This window comes from Hibiscus syriacus, unplaced genomic scaffold, assembly GCF_006381635.1.
Source record: "Hibiscus syriacus cultivar Baekdansim isolate YM2019G1 unplaced genomic scaffold, ASM638163v2 tig00110503_pilon, whole genome shotgun sequence".
Lineage (NCBI taxonomy): Eukaryota > Viridiplantae > Streptophyta > Magnoliopsida > Malvales > Malvaceae > Hibiscus > Hibiscus syriacus.
In genome coordinates this window covers 3,356,702-3,377,104 of record NW_024062764.1, presented here as the reverse complement: position 1 = coordinate 3,377,104, position 20,403 = coordinate 3,356,702, and the positions used below count along the sequence as shown (strand labels likewise).

The 20,403-nt window shown below is 34.2% G+C and overlaps 1 protein-coding gene and 1 pseudogene across 1 annotated transcript; one reads left to right on the top strand and one right to left on the bottom strand.

Annotated features, from left to right (window-relative positions):
* Nucleotides 1-515: 515 nt before the first annotated feature.
* On the top strand, nt 516-3,280 carry LOC120129643 (annotated as a pseudogene).
* A 1,338-nt stretch (nt 3,281-4,618) lies between these two features.
* Nucleotides 4,619-8,553, bottom strand: LOC120129651 (NADH dehydrogenase [ubiquinone] flavoprotein 2, mitochondrial). The gene is made up of 10 exons (XM_039147105.1): nt 8,408-8,553; nt 8,286-8,318; nt 8,122-8,187; nt 7,388-7,504; nt 6,067-6,144; nt 5,865-5,970; nt 5,706-5,752; nt 5,274-5,351; nt 5,048-5,113; nt 4,619-4,951 (listed from the first exon to the last, which is right to left on the bottom strand). The coding sequence occupies exons 1-10, from the start codon at nt 8,471-8,473 to the stop codon at nt 4,844-4,846; spliced, it is 765 nt and encodes a 254-aa protein (XP_039003036.1). The 5' UTR covers nt 8,474-8,553; the 3' UTR covers nt 4,619-4,843.
* Nucleotides 8,554-20,403: the final 11,850 nt, after the last annotated feature.

The following is a 20,403-nucleotide window of genomic DNA, read 5'->3' as shown; positions in this document are numbered from 1 at the left end:
TCTCTTTATATATTTAAAGAAAATTATTATATTATCCTTTTATATATATACATTCAATTATCTCTCCATCTTTTAGAATAAACATGATTAGGGATAATTTTTCACTTCTAAATTTTGAGCGAGTTCAAAATAGGTGAAATAACCTCTATACCCAAGGTGAAAAGATCAGTTAAAAATTACTAATTTTCTATTGAAATCAAAGCGATCGAAAATTTAACTCGACTCCCAATCCTCATCCAAACAAGGTTATCCCAAAAAGTCCAAAAAAAAAAAGTTTATCCCAAAAAGGAAAAGCTACTACTGAAGTGGGAAAATAAGTTTAGGTACCATAGTGTGAAAATGGGTATTGATCAGGACCTCAATCCTGCATTAAGCCATTTCCCCCTAAGCCCAAACCAAAACCAAATGGGCGCTTAAAAGTTTGAGAAATTGGAGAACAACCATGATTTTCATTTTTTTTATGGCGGCTTCCTTGAATAACAACGTGCAGTTTCGACTTCACTAGCATGATTTCCCTTTTCCAATTTTAATGACCCTTCCTAAATAATGGCTTCCAAATTCACTGTAAGTTTGTAGCTTTTTTACTCGATGAAAAATGGTTCTTAGTTCCCTTCTTCCAGGATTCGTTTATGTCTGTGGTGTATTCGATAAAATGCCTCACGGAGGATTAGACTTGTGCCTGCTCGAAAGATTAGGTTTTTATTAACTAACTATAACTTCGATTAAATATGACTAACCATTTCTTCGCATAACAATCCCGGTTGACTCTTCCATGTTTTACCATTATTTTCATGGTTTTATGCTTATATCTAAACCTGTAGTTTTTAACTTTATGTGGATTTGAAGTAGGGTTCTGAGAAAACAAAAGCCATTAATCTTACAGGTTTTGATCCAAGTAAGCGTTTTATTTCTGGGAAATTGCTTGCCATGAGGAAAATTAGAGGTTCACTCATTGCTGTCACCCCTTCTTTCGTATATGCCTTAGTTTCTCATAGGCATTATAGTGTTGCTAGGATTTGCAGATGCCTGTATCCCGTTTATGGGAATCATAGGTTGGTTTGTTGTGTCTCTGACTCCTTTTCAAACAACTTAACTACGCTAAATGCATCTTCGAGTCGTCCGAATAGGTTGATGCTATTTTCAACGATGGCTGGTACAATCTTTCTCCAGGCTCGAGACCCTGCCAAACTAAATATGGAAATACTTGATGCAATCGAAGAGCGAAGATATAACGATGCTTCGAAGCTTTATGAACAGCACATGCACATGGAAGGGTTTCCTCGAAAATCCGTTGTGAACAGAGTTCTGATGGGTTTTGCAGAAAGCCTTGATGTTCTATGGCTTGAGAAAGCTTTTGGGATGGTCGAACAAGCCTTTCAGGAGAGTAAGCAGAAACTGTTGGAGAAGGAACCTCTGATTTATCTCTCTTGCTCTTGCTAAATGTGGTTTGCCAGTTCCTGCGTCAACCATTCTGAGAAAATTGGTGGAAACCGAACAATTTCCGCCTGTAATTGCATGGTCAGCAATCCTGGCACACATGTCAAAAACGGCTCCCGGTGCTTACCTAGTTGCTGAATTGATTCTTGAGATGGGTTATCTGTTCCAGGATGGAAGGGTGGACCCTCGTAAGAAGAGTAAAGCGCCATTGATTGCTATGAAGCCTAATACTATTGCTTTCAACATTGCTTTGGCCGGGTGCCTTTCGTTCGGGACAACAAGAAAAGCAGAACAACTCCTCGATATGATGCCTCGAATTGGTGTAAAATCTGATGCAAACTTTCTGATTATGATGGCACACATATATGAAAGAAATGGGCTAAGAAAAGAGCTGAGGAAACTTCAGAGGCACATCGATGAAGCTTGCAACTTAACTGATATTCAGTTCCGACATTTTTTTATAATTGTTTGCTTACATGCCATTTAAAATTTGGTGATCTTGATTCTGCCACCAATATGGTCTTGGAAATGCTACAGAAAGAAAAGGAGGCGCGGAATTCTCTCGCTGCTGCTACACTTGTGCTTCACGCTGCTGGAAATGATAGCATATCCTCTACTGCACATAATTCTGGGCCAAATCCAAGCCAAGATGGACCCGATGACTCACGTAACAACTGTTTAATAGAGAATCTGATTATATCTTACGATGAGTTCTCTAGAGATAGAAATTTTGTTAAACTCGGAAATGAGGCTAAGGAAGTACTTCTCAGTTTACTAGCTAAGTTGCAGACACAAGTTGAATTGATTACTACTGAACATGGTATTCTAAAACCAACAGAAAAATTTATGTGAAATTGGTTAAGGCTTTTCTTGAAGCGGGGAAGGTCCGGAATTTGGCTCAGTTGGGTTCACGTTATCAACTCGTGCATTTCACTTTGGTGGTTAGATCAAGCACATGACCTCTTGGATGAGATGCGTTTTGCTGGAGTTAGAACCGGTTCTTCTGTATATGCATCCCTCTTAAAAGCATATTGTAAAGCAAACTGTCCACGCGAAGTAACGTCACTTTTACGAGATGCACAGAAGGCTGGGATCCAACTAGATTCTAGCTGCTACAACGCATTGATACAATCCCAAGTGCTTCAACAGGATAGCAAAGGTGCTCTCGGCCTATTCAAGGAGATGAAGAAGGCCAAGATACCCAGAGGTGGCAATGCCGAATTTGAGCGTTTGGTTGAGGGATGTGCAGGCAATGGTGAAGCAGGGTTAATGACAAAGCTTTTCCGAGAAATCAGGGAATGCCAGGAACTGGACAGCGGAGTACACGACTGGAACAATGTAATCCATTTCTTCTGTAAGAAAAGGTTAATGGTAGTTGCCGAAAAAGCTCTGGCAAAAATGAGGAGCCTGGGGCGTACTCTGAATGCTCAAACCTTCCATTCGATGGTCATAGGATACTCTGCTATTGGAGGTAAATACATTGAGGTAACCGAGCTCTGGGGTGAAATGAAATCACTTGCTTCTTCCACCCCGATGAAGTTCGATCAGGAGCTTCTGGATTCTTACCTATATACCTTTGTAAGGGGAGGCTTTTTCGTTCGAGCTAACGAAGTTGTCGACATGATGAAAAAGGAGACATGTTCATCGACAAGTACAAGTATCGAACCCTGGACTTGAAGTACCATAAAACACTTTACAAGGGCAAGGCTTCCAAATTCCAGACAGAATCCCTGCTAAAGAAGAGGGAAGCTGCATTGAGTTTCAAGAAGTGGGTTGGTTTATGTTAAAGGAAATTCATTTGATAACTACCTATAAGTTGGAGCTGCAACTGCAATCACGATTTGTGTATTTTTCATCATATCTTTTTAAGTTTGTATAAACATTTTATAGGTAAACAACTTAAATTATAAAGATTTTAAGAGAGAATTTTCCGTGGATAAAATACACAGGGTCAGACATCAACTCTTTTTGAAGTAAATCAGGTTCAGATTAAAATAACTTTTAAAAGTATTGTAGAAATGATTTTTTTTAAGAGTGTTGTACAAAAATGTTAGTTTAAAAGATAAAATATCTATTATAGACATTATGTTGTAAATTAAAAATATAACATTTAAATTATATTCACACTTATATATATATATATATATATATATATATATCAATTTAAACTATAATAAAAATATAATTATTTTTTATATAACTTATTATTAATATTTTAATATATAAATCATGTTTTTTATTTATTTTTAAACAATTAAAATAAATTATTAAAAGTAATAAATTATTTTATAAGTTATTAGTATTAAATTATTAAAATAAAATATAAATACATAATTAAGTGAAACTCCTGCAATAATAAGGGTAAAATTATAATTTGCTTTAAATGTAAAGTTAAAATTAAAAAAGTTAGAAATACTAGCTTTTTGAAGTTAGTTTAAAATCACAGTTTTCACTGTAATTTTCTTTTTAATTTTTTACTCATGACATTAATTTTACAACCAAAAAGGAATTTTTTAACTAAAAATATTTTTACAAAGCATTATCAAACTAACTCTAAGTCACCCGAAAATCGTTGAGGCCCTTCTTGAGGCAATGCAAAGGCGTCGAGAGCCTTTGACTAAGAAAACACCTTTGCACACTAATATCGGATAAGATCATTTTGTACATTTCTTCGATTAATAGAGACAAAGTGTTATACTTGTAGCTCTCAAATCATTTGAACCCTCTAACATCTTCCAACCCGGATCACTTCTTGACAGGTATTTACTTTATCTTCCAAGAAATCTAACGAGATTCAACTCTATTGATGGATAGTCACATCTATTTACTTTATCGACTTATGAACAACAATTATAGACTTAAGTCCGATACTATCAACCACAAAAATCACTTTATAAGTTCAAGAAAGGAAACTCTCTTCACTATTCTGACTTAACGATTTTCTTTCCTTGTGACTTAACCATCTATCATTAATATTATCAGTCAACCGCTATAAAAAAACACCAGTTCTCAATCTCTGCCCAAATCAAAAGAGATGAACAGCAAACAGTCGATACAACCACATTGTTACCATCAACACTTCTATTACATCGATATTCATTTATGTTGAAATACACCTTTCATCAAATTCGAATAACATATGGTTCTAGGCAGTGGTAACTGAGAAAATCCGATGGTTAAGGTATTTGAATACCCACTGCTTTCATAGAAGATTATAGCAGCAAAAGCATCAACATCAATCATGTCGTACAAAGCAATTTGAGTCTCTTATACCAAGTTGAAATTCCATGGAAGATTGAAATATATGATTGGTTGATCATGACAAACTCAACAAGAAAATATACCAAAAGAAAGCCTGGAAGAACCCAAGCTTTGCATTATTTGAGATAGCACTAACATGTTAACATTAGCAGGCATCGAGGTCTCGGCATGGGGGAGGTTTCGGATCAGTTAGCAAAGTGGTATTTCCGCCTTCTGGTCCGCACTTGATACGTTTAGGATTTTGTGTGCCATGCTGAAATATGGGAGAGAAATCGAAACTTACATTAGTGGCATCACTATGGAAGCAAAAACCGATAAATTCCAGTTAGCAAAACCAGTTGCACTTTACCGGTGGCTTCTCTCCCTTTCTTAGCTTCTCAACTATCTCAACAACTCCTTTTGGAGTAACATCTTCCTGCATTATTAAACATGAAAGGTTAGGCTTAAACACGGTTTAGTTCTGTTAATCTATGTACCAAAATAATAATAATAATAATAATTTCAAGTACATTTTCATCAATTGACCAGACGGAATTACAGTAAATAAAGTAAAGAAAGTTTAACGGAGTTCTCACATAGTAATTATACGTATATCCCTCAGATCCGTTGGAGTAATCAGCAACAGTGATCATAGGAGCATTTACACAACATCCCTACGGGAAACAAATTACTAAAATGTCAAACTTGCCAGTCTAATGATGGATAAAGGTCAGTGTAGCATAGACTTTGACCTCCTAATTGCAATTTGTCTAGACAAAATCCATTACAGTAAGGATAAGTAGCAATACATGGATAATAAGGAAAGTTGAGCCAAAAAACAATCCTACAGATTAAGGCGAACAGGTTTTCACGCATTTCTTCTCCAGAGATCTTCTGGGAACACTAGCCATAAGTTGATTAAGTATGACTACTGCCATTTCTACTTCTATATACCATAAAAAATGAAGCTAAAAAGCTAATTAAGAAAATACAGATCTGGACCGATAACGATAAAGGAAAAGACTTACCATGCATTCCATTTCTCCAACTGAGAATAAACCATCGCTTGTTACCTCTGAACAACAGAAACAATAGATACTCAATATTCAACGCTATCTAAATTGTCAAAATCTGACATGGGTTTTGAGAGATGTTAAATTATAAGTACAAAAAATTACAGAATTTACCGTTGCGCTTAACCCCCAAATGATTCAATAAGGCTTCTTCAATTTCTCGTGAACCACGAATCATACAAGGGGTTGTTCCACAAACCAATAGATGATATTTCCCGACCTGAGAACAATTGAATAAACTCTAGGTACTGTAACTTTGTTCATTGATATTTCCATAAAGAGGCTTCAAGGTGCCAAATAAAGATATAATTCTGACCTTTGACCGATTGAACATTGAATAAAATGTTGCAACCTCATATACACGAATAGGTGTAACTTCTATAACCTTTGCAACCTGCTCAACCAATTACATGTTTGATTCAGAATATAATTCATTTAACTTTTGCATTAAGAAAAGGACTATGCCCATTCAAATTAGTTGAACTAATTTGCTTAGCCACAGCAAAAAAAAAAAAGAAAAAAGAATTCTCTATTCGGACTTACCACTACCAGGGTTCCATTTCAAGCAGAAATTTAATAACTCAGTAATGCATGATTAAGTAATGTCCATGCAATACTAGGTGATCTAAAAATGTGCTTACACAGGCAGTGTTTCAGTAGTTAAAAGATCTAGCGAAATATCACTCTTTCACAATTTCAGATAGAGAAAACTAGCTATAGAAAAGACGAATATTGCAATGACAATTATGTATTCAGTCTAACAATCAAATTGAGCCTCAGCTCGAATAATTCTAGATGTAATCATCCTGCTTTGTACCCCTAAATTGTATCAACTTTTCCTTTCTATACATGCCCTATACATTCATCAACTTGAATCTACAGTCACATCACGTTGTATATTATTATTAACACGAGATCAGACACTACTAGTCCAGTACTAACATGGTTAAGAATTCCCCTTTTGCTTTGTGTGGTGCAGTAAAAGTAGAGAGCATAGGGTAAAATTGTAGGACAAGATTAAGCAATTTGCCTGCCTGGTTAACGCTAGCAATCCTTCTACTGGGTATTAGTATCAGGTCAGCAGGCAGCTCTATCAAATTTGCGATCTACTTGCTCAAAGTTCACCAGCAATATAGGACATGCATAAATGCTATCAAAATGAGAAAAAAAGGGGTACTTAAAAAGGCATTTGTAATAGATCAGACAATAGAACCTGGAGATTGTTGAAAATCTAATAAATATGATTTGGGAAATTTTTATTAAAATCATCAAAAACAGCTTTCACTCGATCAAAAATTTCATCTAAAAGCAATTTTTTTCTATTATATTTAGCATTATAGGTTAAAAACCATACATATTTCATGAAGTACAAGTTTTTAATGCATTTTGGCTTTAAAACAGCATATTAATTGCAAACCAGAAACCAAACAGAGGGCAAACATTTAATATTAAGCCAAAATCAATACTCTGCTTCGTCTCCAAAAGTGGTTAGTTTTCAAGTCCAAAAGAATCATCAATCATAGGTCTGATTCTTCATATTAACTAAATATCACATACTTCCTAAAAAATTAAACATACAGACCAGAGAGAATTAATACGTGCAATCAAATTTATTTAACATTATTCATGCCACATACAGCATTCATTGCTGAAACAGGAAGCCATCCTCCATGCTGCTGCTGAGCAAGATCTAGCAAAGGAATAACTGCAGATTGCTTGTAGTTGGATGGGTAATGAGACAGTATCTCCTTGACCTACATAATAAGTTTGAATTAAGAACATAATCAAATTTGGATTTTAAAAATGTTATAAACTATTAAGCCACTTAAAATACCTAAAGTAAATTTAAATCTAATCCAAGTTATCCAACTTCCACAAAATTCAAAAGAGATTAATGTAAAAAGAAGAGAAAAATATATGTATTCTTCTCTCCTAGAATTCTTCGAATCCATGATACTCAGACTCAGTGTGAACATCTGAAATGATAAAGTTAATTTATTTTCTAATATTTTTCCAAGTATTTAAAAGATCCTTGGAAGGAAATATCCTTATGATATATTGGACACGAGTATCGGGAAAGGATGCTTCAAATAAATGAATAGTAGGAGTAGCATAGCTTAGAACAAACACGCTTTTAAGCAACCATTAGCAACAGGCGATTCTTTAAGTCCATATAAGTAATGAAAGCAAAATGAATGTCCTTTGTCTCAATATCTTAAACTTATTGGATATCGTAAGAGCTGCTCAAATCTTTACCCAATCCCAAAATCCACAATCTAATAATACCCTCAAAATCAAAAGTTTTGCAATCTACAATGATGGAGAAAACATAACCCATAACTTCAATTGCAAACATTTCATTTGAACTGACTTTTGCTTTGTTTGCCTCGGAAAATTCCCATGGAAGGTCGGGATTGTTATCTGGGGTATCAAGATGCTGCAGGGGAAAAACCCAAATTCGTTCAATCAGCTATTTCTTCCATTAAGGGAAAATCCCTAAAAATCGGCATTGTAATGTGGAAGATTGGAACTTACATAGTTCAAGGCAGTGGAGAAGGATCGATATGCCTGCGGAACAGAGAAATGAGATCGAGGAGGTGTTTGGATGAGCAGAAAATGACGGAAACGACGAGAAATAAATAAAGGGGAATGAATACCTGAGGAGATTGACGGAAAGCTTGACGAATCTCGAGAAAACGCTGGGACGCGAGCCGAGCAAGCATTTTCGAGATGAGATTTCGAGAACCCAAACTCGAGCAAATACCGAAGGGAACAAAGGGGAGAGAGATTTGGGGAAGAAGAAATTAGAAGCTTTGTACTTTTAACATTTACTCTTTGGGCCTATTACTCAACCACTCAATTGGGCTAATATTTTTTTGATAAATTACATCATTCTACACTGAATTATATTATTTCTCTTATTTTACTCACCGTACTTTTAATTTTTTTAATTTACTCACTGAATTTTTGAATTGTTCTTGTTTTGATCATTTTGAATTATTTTATTATTATTTATGTATGACATGATATTTTTATTTTTATTTAATATAAAATAATTAAAAATATAAAATTAACACAAATGGTGGTTGGATGCCACCGTCGGCCATTGTCGATCTCAGTAGACGGTGGTCGTTCGGTTCCAAATTTTATGGGTCACTTCACCTTAACACATTGAGTCTGAATCAATCTTCATTTTATCAGAACTTGCTTTGAAGTTCACGAATTAGAGATTGAAAGTGAGAAATTCGAAATATTTCAGTCGAGATTTACGAGTTTTGGGACATTTTCCGCTGAAACAACAATCAGATTCATACTTAGAGGATCGAGAGGAATCTACCCATGAAATTTGGGACCGAATGATCACCTTCTATGGCGGTCGACAATGACCAGTGGTGACATCCAACCACCTTTTATTTTATTCTACATTTTCAATTATTTTATATTAAATATTAATAAAAATGTCATGTCATATAGAGATAATAATAATAAAATGATTCAGAATGATCAAAAGAAGAACAATTCAAAAGTTTAGTGAGTAAATTAGAAAAAAATGAAAGTATAGTGAGTAAAATAGGAAAGAGATTATAATTTAGTGAGGAATGGTGTATTTCCCTTTAATTTATTAAATATTTTTAGTTTAATACATTTTTAGTGCCTAAACTATACCTCAAAAAATGATTTGGTGCCTAAAGATTTTTTTTTGCTAACAATAGGTGCCTAACAGTTCTAACGTTACACTCTTAGGTGTCTGTACTATAACTATCATTAAATTTGGTCGTTATCTAATAAATATCATGCATATAAAAATTTAAAAATTTATTTTATTTAAAAAGCTTAATATTATAATTTTAAAAACCAAAAAACTCCAAAATTTATATCTTCCGTTGACGATAGGCCACCGTTGGTGTGTGATAGTTACCGTTGAAACCATCAGAATCGTCTGGCCATCGCAACCAAAACCCAATCCCCATTCACTGTGAAACTATTTCGATCGTTGTGACAAACGCTACGAAGGTCATTGGATTTCTAGGTTATTCGTTGCTATTTTCCGACAATTTCGACGACTATAGCCGTCTGTACGTTACGCGACCACCACTGTTGTGTTCACCGTCTTGCTCTGAATAAAATCCGACAGGTGGTGATCCTTTGTCGTTGGCGGTGGGAGTGGGAGGGAGAGGGATGACGCGGAGTTGATTTTTCTAATTTTTTTAAATAACATTTTTATTATTAAAAAATTTAAATAATATAATGATAGGTACCTAAAAGTTTTAAAAAATATAATGGTATAATGAAGAAAACGTTAGTCACCTATTGTTAGCAAAAATTTATTTAGACACTGAATAGTATTTTGAGGTATAGTTTATGCACTAAAGAGTGTATTAAGTCAAAACTTTTAAATTAATTTTATTAATTGTTGATTGTATTTAGTTACTAATAAAAAAATTGATTGTATTCGGTTGTAGGAGTGACCAAAATTTGACTTAACTTAAAAAATATATTTTTTTAATTTTGATTTATTCGAGTTGAGTTATTCCAATCAATTTGAATTATCGAATCGGTTTTAAAGTTCAAATCGAGCTGAAGTTAAAATTTTTTGTGTCACTTGAAAAATAAAAAAATTGGCTACCTATTTTAACAGTTTTATGATTTAATCTATAAATTTTTTTCTTCTTTCACTTTCATTTGAATCATTTACTTATTTCTTGAATTTTCCTTTATTTTAAATCCACATCGACGAAATTTAAATTCTTTTGCTCTCTCCTGGCATGTTGTTTTCTGTTTTATTTTAATTTCATCATTTTTAAATCTTTGCGTTCATTTAGTGTCTTGAAGGATTTTACATTCTCTATTTGTTTTGTAAATTTAATTAAGTGTTCAAATTCATAAACCGAGCCTATCAACATCCAAAAATCTAACTTGGTAAAAAAGAAAATAAAAGAGTTAAAAAATAAGAAGATAGAGATAAGAAAACAAATCTCAAGAGGTTTTGAGTATCATTATTTTTCAAATTAAGAGTACATTTTGATAAATCTAATAGTATACCCGAAACCAACAAGTTAAAAAATCTAAAAAAATCGTAAAATAGTATACCCAAAAATTATTTAATGAATTGGGGTGAATGTTACGATAGATAAGGTAGGACGTATGAAACTTTGAGCGACACACCAAAGATGCATTGTACTCTAGGCGACACTAGGGGGTTTCGAAACCAACAAATGGAGTTTTGAAATCACAGTGAAATTTTGACAAAGTAAATTAAAGGTACTGCTTCAGAGGTTTCGATACCACCAAAGGATGATTTTGAAACTAACAAGAGGATTTCGAAACCATGAGCAAAGTTTTAACTATTACTGTAGTATTTATCATTTTTCAAAGTTCAATTCAAGTTATTAGATCAAAGTTAAGGATTATAGATGCATGATGAGTTGAACAACTCGTGAGTTGTTTGAATTCAGTTTGATCAATGTTCAATTCAAGTTAATTTGATTGGAACTCAAGCTTGACTCAAAATCTTAATAAGTTGAGTCGACTAAGGTCTAACTCAACTCGATAAATTCACGAGAAGTTCATTAATTTTTGTATACTTTTTTAATAGTTACTTTAAAAATTATTTCAATAAAAATATAATTAATAATTATTAATTTATTAAGAGATAATAAGAAAGATGTTAAATTACTGATTAATAATTATTAGAATTTTTTTTAATAAACAAAAAAAACTAAAGTATTAATTAATAATTATGAATTTATTATATTTTACATATAATTAAAAACTAAAGTAAAAATTATGGTGAGCTTAACAAACACGAATCGAGTAAAATTTTATTAAACTCAACGAATAACGAGTTAGGCCGAACAATAAATTTTTTAACTAGCACAAATCAAACACTACTCAACTTGCGACAAACTCACTCAATAAACTCGCCCATTAAGGATCTAAAGTAATTTTTAATAGTATCTCATTTTTTTCATACAACTTATAATATCTAAAATATTCATAATATTTTAACTTTTGTCCTTCAAATAGAATTATATTTAAGCGCACTTAAACGTATAAACTCTTGAACATTGCAAATTAATGCTTAATTAGTTTGATCATGATTCATGTCTAGTTTAAAATAAATAAAAAAATAAAAAAATTGTTAGATAAAATATATTATATGAGAACTTGAAGTCCATTTAGTTGTGTTCATTATATGATTCATGTCTCCAAAATGAGATTTGTCGCTCCAAGAGATTTTGCTAATAACAGTCACTGTCGTGCACCCCACAACTCTGTTGTGCTATTTGTCCGCCCTACTCTTTATTTAGGTGTGAGTAATCTCGACTCGACTCGAAAAATTAATTTTTTTTTAATTTTGAGTTATTCGATTTGAGTTATTCGAATCAACTCAAATTATCAATTTGATTTTCGAGTTCGAGTTGAGTTTAAATTTTGAAATTTAGAGTTACTCAAAAAAGAAAAAATTTGACTAAGTATTTTGACAGTTTTACAATTTTGTCACCGATTTCATTATTCCTTTAATTCCTCATTCATTTTAAGTCCATTTTTTTCCAAATTTGAATCACATGCTCCTAAATCATCGTAGAATACAGATTTGCTTTCAATTTCTCTTTTTGATAACAATTTTTGTTTTTTTAATTTAATCTCTTAATTTTTTATAATTTTCTTATTTCTTCAATTCATTCTTTATAGTTTGTTTTTTTACTAAGTTTGAATCACATGCTCATATACCATAATAAAATACCTATGTAACTTCAATTATTACTTTTTTTCCTAAAAATGTACTCTCTCTCTCTTATTTAGTCCCTTAACTTTATATTTTACCCAATTTGATCTTTTTACTACAATTGTTTGCAAATTCTTTCTTCTCATCAATTCCTTAACTCCTTTATACTCTCATTAATATTTTACCCTCAAAATAATTTCTTTAAAATATAATATTATGAACGTATTTTATAATTTTTGATTGTATTTGATATATTAAATAATATTATAATGTGAAAAGAATATAATATATATATATATATATTATATGGTTAGAGAAAATAAAAAATTGGAATAAATTCTTGTCATAATACTATAAATAATTATAATAAAATTAGAATACAAACTCGAATAACTCGAATCGAATAACTTAACTCGAATTTCTTAAACTTGACTCAACTCGAAAATATTTCAAGTTAAGTTCAAGTTGTAAAATACGACTCATCAACTCGAATAATTCAATTTTTTTTACTCGACTCAACTTAAATCGATCGAATGCTCACCCCTACTCGTATCATGAAAACCCCAACCCAATCTCTGTTCTCATCCCGTATAAGTCTCGCTCCCGACGCTAAATCTGTAGCTGCCTTGCAAGCCTCATCTGTTTTCAAAATCCAAGTGCCTTTAGAAGGTTTTTTCCACCTTATCCATTTTGGTTCTTTCGTTATTTCGCTGTGAGTGATCGTATAGGCCAACTTGATGTCTATTGTTAATTTCCGGACGCACAAAAGTGTCAAAACTTTTCTTTAATAATGTTGCAAATATCACATGAAAATCATTCATATAAGTTGTAAAATAAAACATAACAAATTTTGAACGTTGAACTCACAAACTCAGTGCCACACTAATAACTAAATTACGCTACATGTATTCAATTCGTGAACATGCTGACAAGTGAAGTCGTGGGTGTAACACCATTTTTTATTCAACATACCCTACCACTACCATCCACCTACCATCCCACCATTCCATGTTTCCTGCAGGAATAAGTGCATAACCACCCCCACTAGTTGTAATATTTTATGATTAATCTATGTAAATTTAGCTATAAAAGCCAAATGAATTGTAAAACACAGGGGGAGTCATTCCCCGAAAATATAGAATAAATTTTTTTGTTGACTTTGTGCTCTCCATTATTGGCTTTTATTTTCTCTTTTTTTACCGTTTCGTTTTTGTTGTTTTTCCTTGGGTTTCTCTTTTGGGGTTCACTGAGTGGCAAGGAGAATGGCCACCATTGAGCGGTGGCCGACGAGTGAGAGATGTTGGCTCGTGGCCTAAGAGTGCCAGCTGTTGGTGGTCGGAGGTGAGCGTAGGGAGGGTCTTTGTTAGGGCCTTGGTTGAAAGAAAAGAGAGAGAGAGGAGCAGGTCACTTCGACCATCGTAAGTTTGTAATGGGCCAGAATTGGGTTCAACCTTAGCAGGTTATAAAAATTGCTCAGGAACCTAATCCTGCCACATATAGAGAATTTAGTAAACCTACCCCGCTAGAGCCATGTGGACAGCTTAAGAGAACTATAACACATGCGATTATGATTATTAATTTTCTTTGTATGCCTTATGTTTTTCAGTCTCAGCTTTGAGTAGTATTTAATTATTTTTGCTAAGATTACATTTCTGGACTAATCATTTCAACTAACTTGATTATTTCTGTTTTGTTTATACTAATATTGGTTTCCTTTTGTCTTCTCTTATTGCATTTTGAATGAACATGACATATCATTCAAAGGTATTGATCCCTAAATAACTGATCATTTAAAAGGTTCTTGAAAACAAATGCCACAACAATGCCTTTCGTTGGGATTGGTAGGAAATTCGAAGATGCTCTACGTAAATCGAGTAGCGTAAAAAGGGAGTCTACCTACCAAGAAGACAAGCCAAACATGTTCCTACTGAGGTAACAAGTTGGACTCGAGACGATTCAACGTCGAAGCCAACATTTGAAGATCGCGAACCAGCTCGAAAGATTTCTGAAAGTAGGAGGAAGTAGAAGTTTTGAAGATGATACAAAACCATGATGCTCGCAGGAGCTAGGTAACTTACAAATGTACCAGATCTTCACTTCCCCACTTTACGTATACATTGTCAGTTTTTCGAGAATTGTTCTAGGAACAGTTATTTTGGGATCAATTCCTTTTTGCATTTGCATCTCGCATTTTGCACTCCCATTTTTGCATCTTTGCATTTGCATGTACATCTTTGTATCTTTTGCATTAGTATATACACATTGTGCATTACATGGTATATATTGCATCTCAACATTTGCATTAATCATGGATCCCGAGAGTAATTCACGGAGAATGTTGTGATAAAGGTTTTGAGGTGAGATGAAGTCACCTCATTAGTTCCTAGAAAAGAATTGAAAGTTATGGACATGACGCTATCACCATCTGAAGATCAAGGTACCTCATTGAGAACAGTGAGCATTGAAGTACAGGGTTCAAAATTTAATCCATTTAGGGGCATGAACATTCGAAGGAAAATAGGACATTCTGATGCAAACCGAGAAAAATCACTGCAACCACTAGAAACTTTTGATGCACTCGCATATTGTCTTGTTTGAATTTCTTTTCTTTCTCTTTTCGTTAAAAAGTTTGTAAGTTACTTAACCATCGAACATTTTAAGTAAAATGCTACCTTCTGAGGTTATGAGCAATGAATAATTTTCAGACTCGAAATTTCTTTAAATATCCACTGGATTAAAAGCTCTTTTAAGAATTAGAGTTATAGATCTTTGACAAAATAACAAGATTGAAAACCGATAAAACAATGACCCTTACCTTACATTCAAACTCCATACCCTTCTCTTGCAGGCACCACTATAGCCTTCTCCTCTCATGAGGAAATGACTAAAGGCTTGGCATTCATGTATGAATAGGAGCGGACAACATGGGGCATCTCTTGTGTATGACATTGCAAAACTACCTAGACTACACTTATGTTGAAGACGTTTAGTGATGATACTAATCTTCGCAAATGGAATGGTGGAGTAGATGAATTTAGTTTAGGTTAGTTTGTTTGGGAACTGAACTTTAAATGTGGGATTTTATGACCATCAAGGACACCAGACTATAACATGTTCTTCTCGATGAGCTTAAGAAATTCTAAATCTGAATGCTCGAAAGGCTAATAAATTATTACTATAGATTATATAATAAAGCTGAGATGTTCCGCTAAAGCTATTGTTTATAGAGGCAACTCAAAAGCCCTGGCTTTATGAATAGATTGCATTCGAACCATGGCATTATTCGGATACTCGGCAGTTCGATGTTTGCTCTACTGTAATTGTCAAGTCAAAGATCTTGTGATGGGACGAACCTTTCAGCTAGCCCAATGAGGGCGAATATAAGGTATATACAATAAAGCTGAATGAGTTTCAAAGAAAATGGACTAAGGGAATCGAGGAACACTTGTTATAGTCAACCTCACAGCGACATGCAGGAATTTTATGTTTAGACTGATGTCCCTATACTACCTTTGTTAAAGGAAGTCTATGAAGCTTGAACAAATGAAAGATTTCAGAGAACCAAACCAAAAGCGTTCTAGAAAGTCTAGTGATTGATTATGCCAGTTGCGTCATTTTGGTTGTATTGAGATAGTTTCCCTTGAAACAGAAGATTTTGTCTCACTGGAGATAGTTTCCCTTGAAACAGAAGATTTTGTCTCGCTTGAGATAGTTTCCCTCAAAACAGAAGATTTTATCTTGCTTGAGATAGTTTCCCTCGAAACAAAAGATTTAAAGAAACTAAGCTTGATTTTCAAGGGTTTCTTGATGAGTAAGTAATTCGGGCCATCAGTAAGTCTTTTGAGCATGATGCGTAAATCCTTCGGGTCATCTGTAAGTCTTTCAAGCAAGATGATAAGTCCTTCCAGCCATCCATAAGACATTCGGGCTGGATGTTTTCAAAATTTTCGATACTTGATTCATCACATATGGAGTTGAATCAGCGTTACCTCACTCGAGGGACCAACGTGATATGTAGGGGTTCCTTGATGACAAGCTTGAGGAACCAACATGATATGTAGGGGTTCTTTGATGACAACTAAGAAATTGAGCTTGATTTTTAAGAGTTTCTTGATGAGTAAGTCATTCGGGCCATCAGTAAGTCTTTCGAGCATGATGTGTAAGTCCTTTGGGCCATTTGTAAGACTTTCGAGCAAGATGATAAGTCATTCGGGCCAACCATAAGACCCTCGGGCAGAATGTTTTCAAATAGTTAACTAAGCCTGATTTTTAGGGATTTCTTGATGATTATCTCCAAAAAAAATGAATTTTGTCTCACCTTAGACAATTTTTACTCAAAACAAGTTTTGTCACTTTTGAGACGGTTTCTCTCAAAACAAAAGCATGAGTCTGTTTCTTTTGAAACAAAGTTTTTCTCTCTTGAGACAGTTTCTCTTGAAACGAGTTTTGTCTCTCTTGAAACAGTTTCCCTTGAAACGAGTTTTGTCTCTCTTGAGACAGTTTCCCTTGAAACAAATTTTGTCTCGCTTGAGATAGTTTCTCTTGAAACACAAAATCTTTGAATATGTTTTTCTTGAAACAAACATCTTTGAGACAATTTCTCTTGAAACAAGTTTTGTCTCTTTTGAGACAGTTTTCCTTGAAACACTAATCTTTGAGATCGTTTCCCTTGAAATGAATTTTGTCTCCGTGGAGACAGTTTCTCTTGAAACAAAAAAACTTTGATTATGTTTTCCATTGAAACAAGAAATTTTATTTCACTTGCGATGGTTTTTTATTCTTAAAACCAACTTCGTCTCGCATGAGACAGTTTTCCCTTTAAACAAATTTTATCTAACTCGAGATGGTTTTTCTTAAACCCAACTTCGTCACTTGAGAAGTTTACCCTCGAAATAAAATTTATCTCACTCGAGAGAGCTTCTCTTAAAACAAGTTTCTTTTTCATTTTCATCTAGAAGTTTAATATTTGACTGGAATTCCAACGTTAGCAGAGGTTTCATTTCATAATTCCATGTTGAAGAAAAAGATTTCTGGAAAGAATCAATTCACATCTTCATTTTTGAAAGAAATGGATCTCAAAAAAATTTGAGTACCTTTGGGTCAATACCTTTGGGTACTTCAAACACAAATTACTGACACATGATAATCTTTTACAGGTTTGAAAATCTTCAAAGAGAAGATAAACCGATCAACATTTCCAGTAGAGAATTCATAATGAAGAGATTGTTCAATTTTTTTCTCGACTCTATCATAGAAGGAGGTAGATCAACACCGACATCTCGTTCGATTCCATCATAGAAGGAGGTGGATCGACATTTTCATTTCGCTGAAATCCATCACAGAAGGAGTTGGATCAGCATCAACTTTTTGCTCGATTCTATCACAGAAGGAGGTAGATCAGCACCAACATTTTGTTCGATTCCATCACAGAATGAGGTGGATCGGCATTTTTATTTCCCTCAAATCCATCACAGAAGGAGTTGGATCGATATAAACTTTTTTGCTTGATTCTATCACAGAATGAGGTATATCAACACCGATATCTTGTTCGATTCCATCACAGAATGAGGTGGATCGACAATTTTATTTCACTCAAATCCATCACAGAAGGAGTTGGATCGACATCAACTTTTTGCTCGATTCTATCACAGAAGAAGGTAGATCAACACCGACATCGTTCAATTCCATCATAGAAGGAGGTGGATCGGCATTTTATCTCGCTCAAATCCATCACAGGAGGAGTTGGATCAGCATCAACTTTTTACTCGATTCTATCATAGAAGGAGGTAGATCAGCACCGGCATCTCGTTCGATTCCATCACAGAATGAGGTGGATTGACATTTTTATTTTGCTCAAATCCATCACAGAAGAAGTTGGATCAGCATTAACTTTTTGCTCGATTCTATCACAGAAGGAGGTATACCAGCACCGATATTTCGTTCGATTCCATCACAAAATGAAGCGGATTGACATTTTTATTTCGATCAAATCCATCATAGAAGAAATGGGATCAACATCATCAACATTGTCATTCTTGCTCGATTCATCACATATGGAGTTGAACCAGTAACACCTCGCTTGAGGGATCAACAATTCTGGAAGAAAGATCACGATGAGAAAAAACCTACGACTTGAAGAACTGAAGATGAAGACTCAACCAAGAGAACGAAGAAAAGCTGACATCATTTGCAGCAAGGACTCGACGATTTCACAGAAGGAGAAGAATTGACATTCCCAGTGCAGAGTTTGTAGTGTGACAAGAAGAGACCAAGATGAACAATGGTGCTTCATTATCTTTGCTCCATTCCCGTTTCATAACAATGAGCAAACAGGGGCAGCTATAAGCACTATTTTTTATTCAACATACCCTACCACTACCGTTCACCTGCCATCCCACCATCCCATGTTTCCTGCAAGAATAAGTGCATAACCACCCCCACTAGTTGTAATATTTTATGATTAATCTATGTAAATTTTGCTATAAAAGCCAAATGAAATGTAAAACACAAGGGGGAGCCATTCCCCGAAAATATAGAATAAAAGTTTTTGTTGACTTTGTGCTCTCCATTATTGGTTTTTATTTTCTCTTTTTTGTTTCGCTTTTGTTGCTTTTATTTGGGTTTCTCTTTCGGGGTTCACTGAGTGACAGGGAAAGTGGCCACCGTTGAGCGGTGGCCGACGAGTGAGAGATGCCGACTCGTGGCCTAAGAGTGCCGGCTGTTGGTGGCTGGAGGTGAGCGTATGAAGGGTCTTTGTTAGGGCCTTGGTTAAAAGCAAAGAGAGAGAGAGAGAGGAGAAGGTCATTTCGACCTTCGTTTTAGCATCCCTCGGCGGGCTTGGTCATCGATCGGAGCATGGGGTGGTCACCAAGGTATTGTGGCCATTGTTGAGGGTCAGTTTTAAGCCTCTTCGACATGAGAAGAGTGAAAGAACGAGAGAGTGTGATAGGAAGAAAGGTGAGATTTTCGGTCGTTCAAGGGGTCAGTCGGTCTTCCTCCGTCGTGCTTGAAGTCGTCGGTAAGTATAGGTCGGTCACCGATTTGGTGGACGGCGTGTGGGGCCGGTGAACGGCGATCGAAGCGCTTGTGGAAGCTTTGGCAAGCTTCTGGTAGAGTTTACGTGAAACAGGGGGAGTATTTTGTTTATATGGAAAATAAGTAAATCACTCACCAGGTCCCCAGCTTCTAGCTGCTTTTTACTTTGTTCATATGTTTCAGGGTCAAATCGATGTGCATGTCCTCCCAATTTCAGCGTGTTTTACGTTTTGGTCACTATCATGGTAAAATCATCTTTAAAATCCTCATATTTTAGCTTCTTTTGCACTCTGGTAATTGACTTTGTTATTTATTTCGAATATGTATATTACTTTTTATTAATTTTCGAATTTAGTCACTATTTTTATATTTATTCATTTTAGTCACATTTTAATTTTTGATTTAGCTACATTTACTTTCTTTCATTTTAATCATTGTTATTTTATATTTATGCAATTATGTCCTTTAATTTATGTTTATTTCAGTTTTTTTATGTATTGTTTTTACTATTTTTATTATTGCACTTTTTTATTTTATTTTAATTAAGTTTGTTATTAATTGTTTTGTTTCATGGTTTATTTTCTTAGATCTATTATTAAATTAGATTGTTATTCGAATCAAACTTAAAAATTAGGACGACACTCTAGTTTAATTAGGGAGCAATTCGAGTCGAGCTTTCGTATAAGATGTCCGATTACTCGAATCGATTGCTGGACTTTTAAAATTTATTAATAATTAATATTTACTAAAAATTCTTTAGGTTTAATAATTTAAATAATAATTAGGTTTTTTTGGGTTTATTAATTAGTCCTTATCTTTAGAAATTTTCGATTTAGGTTCTTAAACTCCTAGTCTTTTAGAACTCGACATTTTAGTCCTTTGACTTTT

Coding starts and splice junctions, on each gene's coding strand:
- LOC120129651 (XM_039147105.1), bottom strand. CDS start 8,473: ATGCTTGCTCGGCTCGCGTCCCAGCGTTTTCTCGAGATTCGTCAAGCT. Junction 6,145..7,387: donor CTGTTTCAGCAATGAATGCT/GTATGTGGCATG, acceptor TTGGTTGAGCAG/GTTGCAAAGGTTATAGAAGT. Junction 5,753..5,864: donor TTTGGGGGTTAAGCGCAACG/GTAAATTCTGTA, acceptor TCTGTTGTTCAG/AGGTAACAAGCGATGGTTTA.